The sequence below is a fragment of the Macaca nemestrina genome, chromosome 11, assembly GCF_043159975.1.
Source record: "Macaca nemestrina isolate mMacNem1 chromosome 11, mMacNem.hap1, whole genome shotgun sequence".
NCBI lineage: Eukaryota > Metazoa > Chordata > Mammalia > Primates > Cercopithecidae > Macaca > Macaca nemestrina.
In genome coordinates this window covers 95,893,721-95,910,462 of record NC_092135.1, presented here as the reverse complement: position 1 = coordinate 95,910,462, position 16,742 = coordinate 95,893,721, and the positions used below count along the sequence as shown (strand labels likewise).

General features: G+C 36.1%; 1 protein-coding gene across 2 annotated transcripts in view; it reads right to left on the bottom strand.

The window, feature by feature from the left end:
• Window positions 1-2,616: 2,616 nt before the first annotated feature.
• The window catches only part of LOC105468142 (phospholipase C like 1 (inactive)), a 361,134-nt gene continuing 347,008 nt past the window's right edge, over window positions 2,617-16,742 (bottom strand). For both annotated transcript variants that reach the window (XM_011718177.2, XM_011718179.3), the window contains exon 6: window positions 2,617-10,349. In XM_011718177.2, the coding sequence (XP_011716479.2) occupies window positions 10,167-10,349 (183 nt within the window). In that variant the 3' untranslated portion in view covers window positions 2,617-10,166. The remainder of the gene's footprint in view (window positions 10,350-16,742) is intronic.

Genomic DNA, 16,742 nt, shown 5'->3' with positions numbered 1-16,742 from the left:
GTGGAAGGCGAAGCAAACATGTCTTTCTTCACATAGTGACAGCAAGGAGAAGTGCCAAGCAAAAGTGGGAAAAGCCCTTTATAAAACCATCAGATCTTGTGAGAACTCACTCACTATCCCAAGAACAGCAGCATGGGGTAACCACACCCACTATTCAATTACCTCCAACCACAACCCTCCTACAACATGTGGGGATTATGGAAACTACAATTCAAGATGAAATTTAGGTGGGGACACAGCCAAAACACATCAAATACCAACCTCTAAGATTACTTTTGTTTTTGTTTTTGTTCTTGTTTTTGTTTTTGAAACAGAATGTGAATGCAGAAAATCTGAGACAGGTCTCAGTTAATTTAGAATGTTTATTTTTCCAGCATTGAGGATGCACCCATGACACAGCCTCAGGAAGTCCTGAGGACATGTGCCCAAGGTGGTCAGGTCACAGCTTGGTTTTATACATTTTAAGGAGACAAGAGACATCAATCAATATATGTAAGCCGTATATTGGTTTGGTCTGGAAAGGTAGGACAACTTGAAGCAAAAGCAGGAAGACTGGAAGCGGGGAGGGAGCTTCCAGGTCACAGATAGGTGATACACAAATGGTTACACTCTTTTGAGTTTCTGATTAGTCTTTCCAAAGGAGGCAATCAGATATGCATCTATCTCAGTGAGCAGAGGGGTGACTTTGAATAAAATGGAAGGCAGGTTTGCCCTAAGCAGTTTCCAGCTTGAGTTTTCCTTAGCGATTTTGGGGGTCCAAGGTATTTTCCTTTCACAAGGGTCTCACTCTGTTGCCCAGGCTAGAATGCAGAGAATGCAGTGGTGCAATCATGCTCACTGCAGCCTTGACCTCCCAGGCCCAAACAATCCTCCCACTTCAGCCTCCTGAGTAGCTGGAACTACAGGTGTGCACCACCATGCATGGCTAATTGTTTTTATTTCTTATAGAGATAGGGTCTCACTATGTTACCTAGGCTGGTCTTGAATTCCTAGGCTCAAGCAATCAATCTTCCCATCTTGGCCCCCAAAGAGCTGGGATTACAGGCATGAGCCACCACACCTGGCCTCTAGGGCTGTATTGAGAACTAACTAAGATTATGTATGTGAGCATTTAACACAGTACTTCACATATAGAAGACATAGTAAACGTTAATTATTAAAGATGTAATCAATCAATCATAAGAAAAAAGAAGGAGCTGGATGAGGAGATAAATAAGAAATGCTTTGACATGCAAAATGTGGTCAAGTACCATAAAGGAAAAGTGTATGAAGTTGAATTTTTGTTGCATGGGAAAGGTACAAGAATATTTCCCATGATTCAAAGGAAAGTGAAGAAAATCAACACGATTACAGAAAAGATGAGGGAAAGGATATAATGATGACATGGCCAACTGCTGTTCCCAAAGAATCCAAAGCAGCTGCAACAAAAGCAAATATTTCATATTCTCATATATTTCCATGTGTGTGCTGTGTGCATGTGTGTGTTTCTAATTTCAAAACACACACATACATGCACACAGCACACGCAAAAAAGAATAAAAATATGAAAAAGAAAATGTCTATAAATGGAAAAAAGCTTAATCTATGAATTCACTAATTCCAAGACAAAAGAAAAATTCAACTATCTCCAGCTATCTTTTTGTTTTGCTTTGTTTTTTTTTTTGTTTGTTTGTTTTGTTTTTTTTGTTTTTTTTTTTTGAGACATCATCGCTCTGTCACCCAGGCTGGAGTGCAGTGGTGCAATCTTGGCTCACTGCAACCTCCGCCTCCCAGTTCAAGTGATTCTCCTGCCTCAGCCTCCTGAGTAGCTGGCATTACAGGTGGCTGCACCATGCTCAACTTATTTATTCGTTTATTTTGTATTTTTAGTAGAGACGGGGTTTTGCCATGTTGCTTAGGCTGGCTTCGAACTCCCGAGCTCGGGCAATCCGCCTGTCTCAGCCTCCCAAAGTGCTGGGGTTACAGGCGTGAGCCACTGCACCCGGCCAAATTCAACTTTTTTATTTATTTTTATTTTATTTTATTTTATTTTTTTGAGATGGAGTCTTGCTCTGTCGCCCAGGCTGGAGTGCAGTGGCACGATCTCAGCTCACTGCAAGCTCTGCTCCCAGGTTCACGCCATTCTCCTGCCTCAGCCTCCCAAGTAGCTGGGACTACAGGTGCCTGCCACCATGACCAGTTGATTTTTTGTATTTTTAGAAGAGACAGGGTTTCACGTGTTAGCCAGATGGTCTCGATCTCCTGACCTTGTGATCCACCTGCCTCGGCCTCCCAGAGTGCTGGGATTACAAGCGTGAGCCACCGTGCCTGGCCAATTATTATATTTTTTAAAAGCTGCCTTAAAATTATTAACTTAGAGGTGCTCCTATGTATTTCTAAGAGCTTTATTGAGATATAATTCCATAAAACAAACTGCACATATTCAAAGTATACAATTTAAATTTTGACATATGTCTAACATGTGAAAACACCACCACAATAATAATCATATATATTATTCCCAAATATGTCCTTATCCACTTTGTAATCTCACCCTCCCCATTCCACACTGACCCCAGGTAACCACTTATCTACTTTTTGTTACTATTCATCAGTTTGCGTTTCTAGAAATGTATATTACTGGACATACAGCATGTACTTTTTGTCTGAGTTATTTAACTCACCATTTTCAGATTTGGCAATTTGTGTCTTTTAAGCAATTTGCCCATTTCATGAAGTTGTAGAATTTATAGGCAGAAAGTCTTCATAATGTTTGTCTACTATCCTTTTAATATCCTTAAAATTTGGAGTGATATATTCTCACTCCTTTTTTTGATTCAATATTGAAATGATGTCTGATCTTACTCTTGATGTTTGTAATTTGAGTGTTCCTTTTCTTCTTTGTTTAATTAGAGGTTTACTAATTTTATTGATCCTCCCAAAAATTCAACCTTTTTGTTTTATTGATTTTCTCTATTGTTTGTTTTCTGTCTTATTTCTACTCTAATCTTTATTCTTGTTTCTATTTTGAACTTAATTTTCTCTCTTTTTTCTAGTTTCTTAAGATGAAAATGGAAGTCTTTGGTTTGGGAAATTTCTTTTTTTCTAATACAGGTGTTAATTGCTATAAATTTCCTAAGTATAGTGTTAGTGTTATCCCATGAATTTTGATGTTTGACACTTAAATTCAAAGTACTTTCTGATTTCCTTTTTAATTTCTTCTTTGACACAGGAGTTATTTAGAAATGAGTTATTTAGTTTTCAAATATGTTGAGATTTTTCAAAAATATTTCTTTTATTGATCTCTAATTCCTTTGTGGTCAGAGCACATACTTTATATAACATTAATTCTTTTAAATTTATTGAGATGTGTTTTATGATCCAGAATATGGTCTATATTGGTAACTGCTTTCTGTGTACTTGAAAATAATATGTACTCTGCTGTTGGTGGTGGAGTGTTCCATAAATGTCAATTATGTCGAGGTAGTTGATCATGTAATTTAAATCATCTATATCCTTAATGATTTCCTGTCTAGTTGTTCTCTCTATTGAGAAAGATATTGAAAATTCTGACTATAATTGTGTAATTGTGTGTTTCTCCTATCAATTCCACTGGTTTTTGCTTCATGTATTTTGAAGCTCTGATATTAGTTGCCTAAATGCTTCGGATTATTACATCTTCTTGATTAATTGATGCCTTAATTATTATGTAATACCTTTCTTTATCCCTGGCAATATTCATTGCTCTGAAATCCGCTACATCTGATATTAATATATCCACAGCAGCTTTCTTTTGACTTGTGTTGTCATAGTGTATCTTTTCCGATTCTTGTCCTTTAAACTAATTGTGTCCTTATATTTGAATTGCATTTCTTGTAAGCAGCATATTATTTGGCCTTTTCATTTTATTCATTCAGTCTGACAATTTCTGCCTTTTAATTTCATTACTTATACAAGTTACAATACAATAAGAGATTTAAGTAGTACACCTTTTACAGTTGTACCTCAATATCAGCAGAAGATTGGTTCCAGGCCTCCTCATTCACCGCTTGCAAATGCCCCATTTACCCCTTGCAAATACCAAAATCCTTAGATGTTCAAGTCTCTTTCATAAAATAACATAGTGTTTGCATATAACCTTTATATGTCTTCCTGTATACCTTAAATTATCCCTAGACTACTTATAATACCCAATTAAATGTAAATGCTATGTAAATAATTATACTGTATTTTTATTTGTATTTAATTTTGTGTTGTTATTTTTATCGATTTTTTAAAGTATTTTTAATCCATTATTGGTTCAATCCACAGATGCACAACCCCTAGATACAAAGGGCCAGCCATATTTATCCCTGCAGTTACTATTTCTAGCTCTCTCTCTTCATCTGTTTTTGTACATCCATATTTTGACCTGGAATCATTTTCCTTCAGCCTGAAGGATTTCCTTTAACATTTCTTATAATGTAAGTCTATTGGTGATGAATTCAACTTTTGAAAAATTTTTGTATAACCTTCATTTTTGAATAGGTATAGAATTCTAGAATTCATTTTTACTGGGTATAGAATTCTAGGATTACAGTTTTTGCTTCATTTTCAATACTTTAAAGAAGTTACTCCACTGGCATCTCATTTGCATGGTAACAATAAGACATATGCTATCTTTCTTATTTTCTCTGTGCATGTCTTTTTTTACTGACTGCTTTTACGATTATCTCATTATCACTACTTTTGAACTATTTGGCTATGATATGCCTTGGTTGTTGCAATGGTTTGAAGGTGTCACCAAAACTCATGTGTTGGAAACTTAATTGGATTCCCAATGCCAGAGCGTTGGGAAGTGGGGCCAAATAAGGGGTAATTGGGTCATGAGGGCTCCACCCTCATGAAGGGTGTTATCATTGGAGTGGGGTAGTTGTAGAGGAGGTGACTTTGTTATAATAGCAAAACCTCCTTCATATGGGCTCTCTTGACCTTCCACCTTTTCCCCTTCTGGCATGGAATTACACTCAGCAGATGCCAAAGCCATGCTCTTGGACTTCTCAGCCTCCAGAACTGTAAACCAAATAAACTTATTTTCTTTGTAAATTACACAATCTGTGACATTCTATTACAGCAGCACAAAACAGACTAACTTGTTTTTCTCATGTTTCTTGTCCTTGAAATTTTTGAGATTCTTGGATCTTGGGGTTATAGTTTTCATTACAAAAGAGAATTTTTTTAGCCATTATTTCTTCAAATTTTCTTCTTTCCTGCTCTTCTCTCCAGTTTCATATATATTAGATTCTTGAAGCTATTTCACTATTCTCTGATACCCTGTTCATTGTTTAAATTCTCTTTTTATTTCTCCTTTCATAACCCTTTTACTGAGATAATTTACATACCATAAAATTCACTCTTTAAAATATACAATTAAATAGCTTTTAGTACATTCACAAATTATGTAAACAAACATCACCATTATTTCTAATTCCAGAACATTTTCATCACACCAATAAGAAAACTCATACCCATTAGCAGTCACTCCCAGACCTCCACAGCCACTGGCAATCATTAGTCTACTTTCTATCTCTATTGATTTGCCTATTCTGGATATTTTATAAAAATGGAACTGTATAATATGTGGCCTTTGTGCCTGATTTCCTTCACTTAGCATAATGTTTTCAAGGTATACTCTTGTAGCATGTATCAGTACTTCATTTCTTTTTATTGTTGAGTAATCCAATGTATGAATATATAATTTTTGTTTATCCTTTCATCAGTTGATAGACATTTGGATTGCTTCTACTTTTGACTATTATAAATAATGCTGCCATGAACATTTGTGTACAAGCTTTTGTGTGCACATATATTTTCATTTCTCTTGGGTAGAAATCTAACAGTAGAATTTCTGGGTCATATGGTAACTCCGTGTTTTTTTAACCTTTTGAGGAAGTGCCAAGCTATTTTCCAAAGCAGCTGGACTATTTGACATTTCCACCAGCAGGGTAGGATGGTTCCAATTTCTCCACATCCTTGCTAACACTTGTTATTATCTGTCTTTTTCTTATTATAGCCAACCTATTTGGTGTGAAGTAATATCTAATTGTGGCTATGATTTATGCGATCTTAGTTGTTAATGATCTTTAGCATGTTTCTATGTGCTTATTTCCTGTTTGCATATCTTCTTGGAAAAAAGTCTATTCCAATCCTTTGTCCAGTTTTTAAAAATTTGGTTTTCTTTTTAATAAGTAATAGTTCTTTATAAATTTTGGACGCCAGTCTCTATCAGATATATGACCTGCAAACCTGTTCTGTGGTTTCTATTTTCACTTTCTTGGTAGTATCCTTTGGAGTATGAAAGTTTTTACTTTTAATGAGATTATTTAGAGTCAATGAACATATTAATATGCATCCAATCTCATTCTAGATTAAAGATAAAGAGAAATAAGATTTTTGTAACTTAGAAGATTGGCAAAGACGAAAATAAGAAAAATTAAATTTATCATTAGCAAAGATTTGAGCACCCTCATAAACTCCTGGTGGGGTTTTAAATTGAACAAGTTTTCCAGAGACTATTTGGCAATGTATCTCAAAATCCCTAAAAACCAAAAACAAAACAAAACAAAAAATCTCTGTATCCTTTGACCCAAGAATTCCACTTTTAGAAATGTATCCCAAAGAAAAAGTTGAACAACTTTGCAAAAATTGATTTTATTACTGGAATGTTTATATAACAAGATATTAGGTGAGTAAAGTCTAACAATAGGAGATCGGTTAAATATATTCTGGTAAGCCATATAATAAGATACTATGTAATTATTATAAATGATCATTAAATTTTTTTTAATTTTTTTAAAGACAAAGTCTTACTTTGTTTCCCAGGCTAGTCTCAATTCCTGGCCTCAAGCAATTCTCTCATTTTGCCTCTCAATAAATGATAATTTTCATCAAGTTTCACCACCTATCATGTCCACAGGGTCCAGATGTAACATAAATGAATGAAAAGACTCTCTAGAAAACTGGACAGCATATGCCCCTTTTGGAGAGGGCAGTTTCAATTAATTGATGCCAAGCAAGAAAGTATATGTGTGGTGGTTGTGAGGTGGGGAGTGGGAGGTGTCCTCTGTTGTTAGATTATCGAGTATTTTAAAACACGCAGGACATTGAATTGTACGTAACATTTTCTGAATTTCAAAAGCTGTCTATTGCTTAAACATTTTTTTAAATGTTCAATGACCAAATAAAACACATTGTTTTTGGACTAGATTCAGTTCAAAGGCTTGGAACTCTAATGTAAATACACATTTATTGACATAGAAAGATATCCATAACATATTGTTAAAATTTTAAACACCCTGCTACAAACAGTTTATATAATATCTCAATTTTGTTAAAATAAAAGCATATTTACATGTATGTATAAACTCTAAACAGTGTCTAAACGGATATAAATCAAAATGTTAATAGTGGGTAATTTTGCTTTTCTGTTGTATATAGTTCTCTATTTTTGTATTTTTATATTGACCATTGATATTTTATATTCAGAAAATAAATGATACAGCTCTTTGTATCTGTAGTTATAAAGGTAAGAGTTAATAGTCTGGTTTAAAATGTTGAGAATAAATTTAAAATCAAAATCACTAAGTATATAATCTTGCACATGAAATCAGACAGACCCGAGTTCAAAATCAGTTATTCCATTTATACCTCAATGGCCTTGGGCTTTCTCACCTGTAAAATGCCAGTGATAATACCTATCATCACCACCTCAGATCCCATTGGTGATGTAAATATGAATAAATAAAAATAGAATTAATATCTAAAACACTACGTTCCTAGCATCACCAAATCTAAGTAGATAGAAGAGAGAAGGGGGCTTTTTCTACCACAGTTCAAGTCTAGAAAGGAGGCAGATGCTCCTCATAGAATGTAACAATGTCATGGAGGCATAATACACACACAAAAACATTGTTTGTTTTGCTATTCTATCTGGAGACAGCAACATCACAGGAGGCTAGACTTTTCCCTTGCCACTGCTCCACTCCCAGAATCCAAAGCTCCTCCTTGCTCCACATCTCACTCCTCATCTAGCAAGGACACCCAGTGGAATGAAGCAGAGTATGGCTGACGACCCACTGCCAGCAGTAGCATCAGATGAGGCAGAATCCATGTTATGTTTTCGAGAAGTGTTGGGTAGGTCCTAAGTGTGAGTAGAGCTCTAGGACAAATAAAATAAACTAGGGAAGCTACTTCCAAGGATTGGATTTGACTCTGGAGTAAATAAATGTATAAATATCGTTTGAGCATTTGCCATCCTTTATCTTCTCTTCTCGCCTAACCGTATATCCAGTAAAGACATGGATTTACCAAATGGAATTCAAGTAGATGAAGAGGTACACTAGTAAAATCAACCAATCAGCTGATGTGAGGTGGGTTTTGTTTCTGTCTTTAGAACCTCTTTTTCACCGCAAAGGGCTTAACAACTGCATTCCACTATTCCTCCCACCAGCAAGTTAAATATAATAGAGGGTAAAGAAATTTTTTCAGGTCATTGTAGTATCATTGGAAACTTGCCTTCAAATGACTTCAGGTACCTCCTCCTCGAGTGCCCAGTTTTAAACCCAGGGAATAATTTCATCATATCTGGTCCATGGAAATAGCAAACTCTTTAAGATATTTTTGATGTAGTAACTCATTTTCATTAGCTTTGCTTTTTCAATTTGCAATAAAAGAAAACAATAAGTGTTTTTATCATATCTTTACTCTTTCAGTAATGTGCAACATGAACGTAATAGTGTTAAGAAGTCAGAAATAACTTAACACAGAAGCTATAGGAGATGTTTATATTTGCAAAATTTCAACAATTATCTTCTCTAGGTTTCCCCAAATTAGCATATTTGTTAATCAAATTAATTAAGAAGCTTTTCAAAATAAAAGCAATGTTTTAAATAAATATATTCTTTCATAACCATAGAACATCTAGTTCTGTTGGAGGTAACAAACATTACACTCAAGTACTTTATGAAGACATTAGGGTAAAAATTATCTAGATGCAATTATAAATGTACCCTAATTTGTCATTTCTTTTTGCACATATGCTTTTCTGCGTGTGTTAGGGTTATATCATAGATGTTTGGTAAATGGTTAGTTCTTCAATTATCACAAAGATATTATCTGACCCACAGAATTTATATCAGCTCAATGTGATGACATCATATTCTTTGAACAATATCTTTAAATTTAAATTTAGTACCCTAAATTACAAACAAATAAAGCCAAGACCTCTAAGCTGCCATATCTGTTACAGAAAATGAGTGCTAGACTCTCAGTTTGGAAGAATGAGACCTTCCTACAAATCTTGAAATTATACAACAATATTATTGTCACATCAAAATCCTAATTGCAACAGAGCTTTCAGTGTGTTTCAGAGTACCACACAGGTAGGTATAAATTCACCTATGATCAGCTTTTCTAGTGAAATAATATGCTTAGTAAATGACTACAGAAAACTTCCTAAAATTTGATTTTATTTAATAAATATTTTTTAAAGTTTTCTAACTGAAGAAATGACTTTGCTAATCTTTCTAGAAATTCTGATCATCTGTTTAATCTTTCATTCACTTTTATTTCTACTCTGATTCTTAGGAATTTTTCTAATCTATATTTAATCTACCAAAACATCTATGCTTTGATAAATTTGGCTTCCTTCAATAATAAACTATGCTATGATCACTAAATTAAATGTCAAAGGCAGAGAAGTAAAATTAAACACAGCGACAGGTTACAGTAAGTGCTCTTCAGAATTTCAGATGAACACAATTGTCCCAAAATGATCAAGGAATAACTCACTAAATGAATAATGCAACACGGAATACATTGTAACAGAATTTCTCTCTCTCTCTCTCTCTCTCTCTCTCTCTCTCTCTCTGCCACACACACCCACACACACACACACACACACACACACCCTCTTCCACAGGCATCCACACAGGGGTGTTGACACTTGTCTCAGAATTTAAAATACTGATACTAAAGGCTTTAATTTAGATAAATTAACTACACTAAACTACTGACATTGTGAAAATATCTATATGCAATACCCCATAGAGGGCATGATTTTGTGAACTTCTAAAACATTTAAAGAAAGAAAACAAGAATGAGAAACCAGAGTCCTTGATAAGATGGGTGAACGTGTCAATAATGCCCAGTCACAGCTTCCCATTCTCCTCACTGCTTTCCTTCTCCTCTATGGCTTCCAGGCTTCGCTTGCTCTTGGCCTCAGCACTGCTGCTGGGGGCTTTACTCAGTCCACAGGACAAGCATGCCAGCTGGATCTGCTTCATGTTTTCTAAAGCTTCATTCTTGGCATTCTTCAACAGATCTCCTTGGCCCTACAAACAGAAAAAAATAGGCATGAAAGAAGACAGTTATGGGCCGGGAATGTGCTGAGTGACATCACTCTGTGTCCTTACTGCCCATTGCTGAATAAGGAAACAGACCCAGACCTACAAGCTCACTTTTCCAGGGTTTAACCCAAGGTTCTTTTCTAACATTATTAAGTGACTTTGCTTGTTAAGCCAAGTACCTCAACCTGAGCCTGACCAACTGGCTGTGGTTCCTGGCAGTCTGTTGAGATTCTTGTTGTGAGGAACCCTCCTCTTTATGTGCTGAGGACATCAACTCTTCCATCACCACATGGTGTGAGACTCTGCACACTGCTGCAATACCTACCCCACCCAGATCCAGCATTCCTAGTCTCGGGAGAAAACAAGGAAAGAAGCTCTTCCTTAAAGAAGTGAAAATAAAATCTCCCCCTCTGTACAAGAGCTTACGAAGCAAAGTGTCTTCTGTAAAGTCACATACCCTTATGCTTGGTGAGCTGGTTTTTAATATACTGGGTCATCCTTGCAATCTGCCTGTTGTTAAATTATTAGTTACCCACACTACTTCTGCCTTTCCCGTCATCCTGAAGACAATGTTCCCACCTGGCAGATGGAGAAGAAGAATCTACAGAAGCTCAACATGTTAATCAAAACAAAAAGGAAATGAAGATTACAGGAACACATTAGCTGTCATTTACATCAGTGCCCAACAGAGCTCTTTTCCTGCTATTTTTATTTCTTATTTTACTTCATTGTTACAATGGTAAAGTGCATATGCTGGTACTGGCCCAACGGCTGAAGGACTGAGTGTGGGGGAGTGGGGACAGGTGTCTACGGTGCATAGACAGAGGAGGAAGTAGCTTCTTCCCTCTCCTCTCCATTCTCACGGCAGTGCCTGAAAGTGTGACCTTGAAAGTAAAGGACAATATGGAGGATGTGGGGTTATGACGATTGCTGGAGCATTATTCTACAAAGCAGAGGGTCAGAGAAAGGATAATTCACCTATTTTATGAAAGGCCATTCTATATTTTTAATTTGATAAATGTTTTTTCCTTAGGATGTACGAAGAAACTTGTATTTTACAAAAGCTTGGAATATTTTATTTCTCAAAACCTAAACGTGCACCTGCCAATTCTATCCTTTGTAAAAACAAACAAACAAACAAACAAACAAACAAAAAAAAACAAAACAAAAAAGCTAAATCCTTCTAATAGCAGCTTTTAATTATATGGGATGATTAAATAGTTGGGCTTTGCCTGATGTTTGTGTTAAAGCGGACTTCTTCTCAAGTACATCAATTATGGCATGGGATTTTGAAAGAAGAGTTGGAGGTGGATAGTTCTGCCTTCTCATGAGGAGAAATGAAGCTGAGCCTGATAAGGTTAATTGACTGGCCCAAGGTCACAGCTGGTTAATAGCAGAGCTGGGACTAAAGTTCAGGCCTTCAGCCTCCTGGATCAGTGCTCTATTCCCCACACCATGTTCACAATCTAGTCTGAGACTAAAGACTAGAGATTAGAGCCTAAAGACTCTGTCAGTGAGAGATATATTTTCTAAAGAAAAAACATCCACTATACCAGCAGACTTTGGGAAGTCTGTTCTTAAACAGGTTAGACATCATGAATGAGTCTGCTCAACAAACCTGCACGTTCTGCACATGTATCCCAGAACATAAAGTTAAAAAACAATAAGCGAAGTCACATCCACTTTGAAAAGTGCAACTCTTCAGCAATAATAATAACAGACCAACATATGAAGCACTTGCTCGGTGTGGTCACTCTTTGTGCTTTATATATGTGTATTCAATCATTCATTACAACATCCCTATGAGATAGGTACTTTCATTATTCTCAATTTACTGATTAAAAAAACTGAGGCCCAGAGCACAATCACCCTTCCCAAAGTCACACAGTTGCTAAGTGGTAGAGCTGGAGCTTAAAGTCCAGCAGCTGGCTCCAGGGTCTGTGGTTTTAACCACTACCTGATAGGCATCTTTTAACAGCAAAGCAGGCACTCTCTGCAACGCACCCTAAACGTAACCTTCATTGTTACCCATGGAAGCAATGCAGATAAAAAGAAAAGTATTGCCCATGTGACACAGCCTGACACAACTTAGAGATAGCATCCGGAATCAGAAGACAGGGCAGAGCAAGAACACACTGGCGGGGACGAGGGTCAGAGCATCTTCCACCAATTTTTATCTGGGCCATTTTCTCTTCTGCAAAAATGATGAAAATATCCTTCAGCCTTCCTCACAGTTCTAAGATTAAAGACAATATGTTGAAGGGCTCTTTATGATTTAAATGATCATAAGTATAGGAGTCACAATGCTATAAGGTGATTTGGAAAGTGGTTAACATTATCTGCTACTATATATAATAAGTATCTTGGTACTATCTATATTTTATTAAGGATTTGACTAATATTTAAAATGCATCTACTGGAGTCTGTTTTACAGAGATATGTATAATGTATATGTACTACTATTTTTACAAATGGAAAGATTCCTTTAAAAATAATCTATTAGTAATGAGATTATATCCTCCTTCATTTTCAGAGTATTACTTTTAAGTGTTTCCTTTTCATTTAGTTTTGAAAGTTTCATCAAGCATTTTAAAAGCATAGCAGTAGAAAAACTGGCAACTTTCCTAATTGCAAGAGAACAGTGAAACATGCAAAACCATCATTTTATCCTACTAATGCACAAAGTTCTCACATCCCCTTTTCCCACAACATTGCATGAAACATATTTTAATAATCCAGAATGTCGTCTCATTGGTTCTATGAGGTGGCATCCAAATGCCAGACTGTGCCATTTCTGGCAAATAGAAGTCAGTCTCTGTAGAAAACAATGGCCAATGGGAGAAAACAGTTTGTACCAGGGCATAACTAACACAGCTACATCATCTCCTGAGAACCCTGGAGACAACACACACTGGCTGTCCCATACAGACGGAAAAAAGTCGTTAAACTATTAACTACTGAAAGAAGCAAACATGAAAGGCTATGTTGTGAAGAGTGTACACTGAAACACCGATATAAACTTTTGTTTTCTCTTTTTTTGTGAAGGAGAAATAGCAGTCATCTTTCCGTTCTGTGGTTCAAGGAATCACAACCTGCATCTCTTCTTTGGATCTTCCTAATCAAGGCACCAGAACCAGAAAAGACACATTCTGGTGACAATCGTAGAGAGGGCGAATTTGATTGTTAACAACCACCACCCTGGCATTTTCCTTTGGCATGCTGGCTTTTTTCCCATTTTATACGCAGCAACTTTCCCTAATCATCTAGCAATCTCTTTCTCTCTACTCTGTCACAAACACCCCCAGACTTCTCTTAACCAGCCAGCTTATACCAGATCTCCCTCTAAACATCTTTGTCCTGTATATCATTTCCTCCAAAATGTATTAGGTATGGCAGGTATCCCCAGCCCTGGGCATGGACTGATACCAGCCCCTGTGACCTGTGAGGAAACAGGCTGCACAGCAGGAGGTGAGCGGTGGGTGAGTGAGCATTTCTGCCTGAGCTCCACCTCCTGTCACATCAGCGGAGACATCAGATTCTCATAGGAGTGTGAACCCTATTGTGAACTGCACCTGCAAGGGATCTAGGTTGTGTGTTCCTTATGAGAATCTAATGCCTGGTGATCCGAGGTTGATCCAGTTTCATCCCCAAACCATCCCCCGACACGCCCCACGATATTCAGGTCAGCCAAGCCATGTAAAGGTATTTGTCTGTAGTATGTATTTAAAAAATAATCTAACAAGTCACTCTTAAGAAAGTGTTTTAATCTTATTCTCCCTAAACAGAGGTCTTAGGGGAAGAAGAGGAACCCCGGGAGAATTCATTTTCTTTGGCGATATAGAAATGGAAACACTTCTTGTATACTAAAATAAGTTTAGGGTTGTTATGACATGAAATGCAGAATTAATGTATGAGTTGATCACTGAACACTCAACTTGAAAAAAAAATGTCAAGCTGCTGCCGGCATTTCTATACTAGCAATCTCATGGGGATTTGAAGTATCCTCTGGTACTGCAGATCCTTCAGGAAAAAAAAAAAAGAGAAGGATGCTTTAACTCAAAAGAAAGTAAGGGTAATAGAGAGCAGCTCAGGTAGATTGATGCTGATGGGACAACAAGACTAACAGAACTCCCAAGAGCAATGTCCACCATTTAGCCTCCACAGTGATTTGGCTTCTGGATGTAAGGCTCCATTGGCAGGTCCAACACATTTAGAAAGTGACATGGACTCATGCAAAGCCACAGAGATCATTATAGAAATTCTGAATTTAAAATGAGTGATGATTAGTGAATATTTAAAAAACAAACATTAAGCATTCCTTATTAAATCTTTCCAGCTGCATTAACTTATAATTAAAATACATTATCTAGAAATCAGGAAATAACTGATGCAATTTAGATTGCAAATTGGGCTGCCATGCACTGCTGTGGTGATGTATCTCCACAATTTTGATTACTACTAATAAATTTACTACTGACAAGAAATATTGTCACAACACTAAACAGCAGCTAACATTTATTGAACACTTAATATACTAAACATAAACCAATTCACACACATCTCATTATATCCTAACCATAAAATAGGGTAGAATTCTACACGTAAATTATCTTTTAGTTATATATCTTATAATCCATCAAAAGCTGTTTAGCATTTCTGTGACTTCCATTTTTACCAAGAAATGCAGTCCTCCTCCCACCACCACTGAAAATGGTTTTGGCTACAAATCTGGCAGAATTATTCACAAAAGACATCCCTGGCTCCTTCACAACCACTTTTCCCATGAACCGCACTGTCCCTTGTGATATTAGTACACAAAAGAGCAGGAGAACATCATAACTAGTGTTCTCATCACATGTAAAGGAAATGAGTGGGTTGTTTCAGAGCACAACACAAATATTTAAAGCCGCTAATTGGGACTCTGGGAATAGTAAAACCCTCACATATACAAAACTACACACATAAACAAATGCAGCTCTGTCCACAGGTCAACTCGTGTGGGTATTTCTCAGCCCACACTCATCAGCAGACTGAGTTTTCTGATATTCTTTTATCCATGAGAGAATCCATACCCACAGTGGAATCACCCTTGGACAGTGCTGCAGTAGAAACCAGTCACGGACATCATAGTGGGATGAGTAGTTCTTTATTTGGTCCACTGGTGGACCACACTGGTGGACCATACTGTGGAGGGCTATGCACAACTGCCATCTTACTAACTCAAAAACCATCCTTTGCGACTCTATCATTTAAGAAGTTTACTCCTTTGCTCCGAAGAGGTAAAAACAACTGCTACAATGTCCTCCATTTGAGAAATTAAAACAACAGATCAAAAATGTTTTGATATCATGTCAGACTTTTTTTTTTTTTTTTTTGATGTTACACTCTTGGTATGTTACACTGTTTGGAATACTGGGTGAAGTTATTAAAGATGGCCTGGAATTCTTGCTCTTTAGAATGAAAGCCTATCTGTGAAGGAAATATATACAAGATGTTAACAAGAGTTAAAAGGCACAAAGGTGTAGCTATTAGGAAATTGCATATAAAATACCTTAATTTTGCACAAAAATAGAAGTGTCCACTGCACTAAGTCATCAATGTTCAGATTTATTGTTTTGCAACACCTCAGCAACCAAATATTTCAACTGCCTTCTACTTGCTATTTAAAAAGTTAAATTTTTACTCCATGAATACTCAAGAAATATGGATGGATAGTCGTAGAGTAGTTCTGTTTTAACAGTCTTGGCTGAATGAAGCTTTATCTGTTATTCTTCTGAAACTCTAAACCCAAAACAAGTGAAACTCTGCTTTTCAAATCTTTATTATATAATGCAATAAAAATAATCTGTATAGGAACGTGAAGAGAATTACACTGGACATGCTCACCTGAGACACTGGATTTTGTAACTGTATATAAAGTTCATTTTTTAATTAGTTATGTAAAACATGTATTTTAGGATTGGTCATGAACTCTGATTAATTTGAATGCCTCTGAAAACTATGGAAACCGAATATAAATACATCTTTTTAGTTCCTGAGAATCTAATTCTCAAGAAAAAATAATTTATAAAGTATAGAAGACACTTTAAAGAAATGTTAAGAATAATTTAATGCCAAAGAGTCCCCAGAAAATTGTTAAATGTAGCAGATGACATGTTTAATAAGCCATATGAAAGGCTCAAAAATTTTTGAAATCATACCCTGTTAAAATTCAACATAATGAAAATTAAATTTGAAAGTTAAATTTGAAAGATCTTCTTTTCCCACATTTCCTTCTCAAATAACACCTGCATTGTTACAATAGCTTTCTTATCAAGCTTTCTTTGTTACAATAGCTTTATTTATCAAGAAATGTCAACTAACTTGAATGTTGAAGAA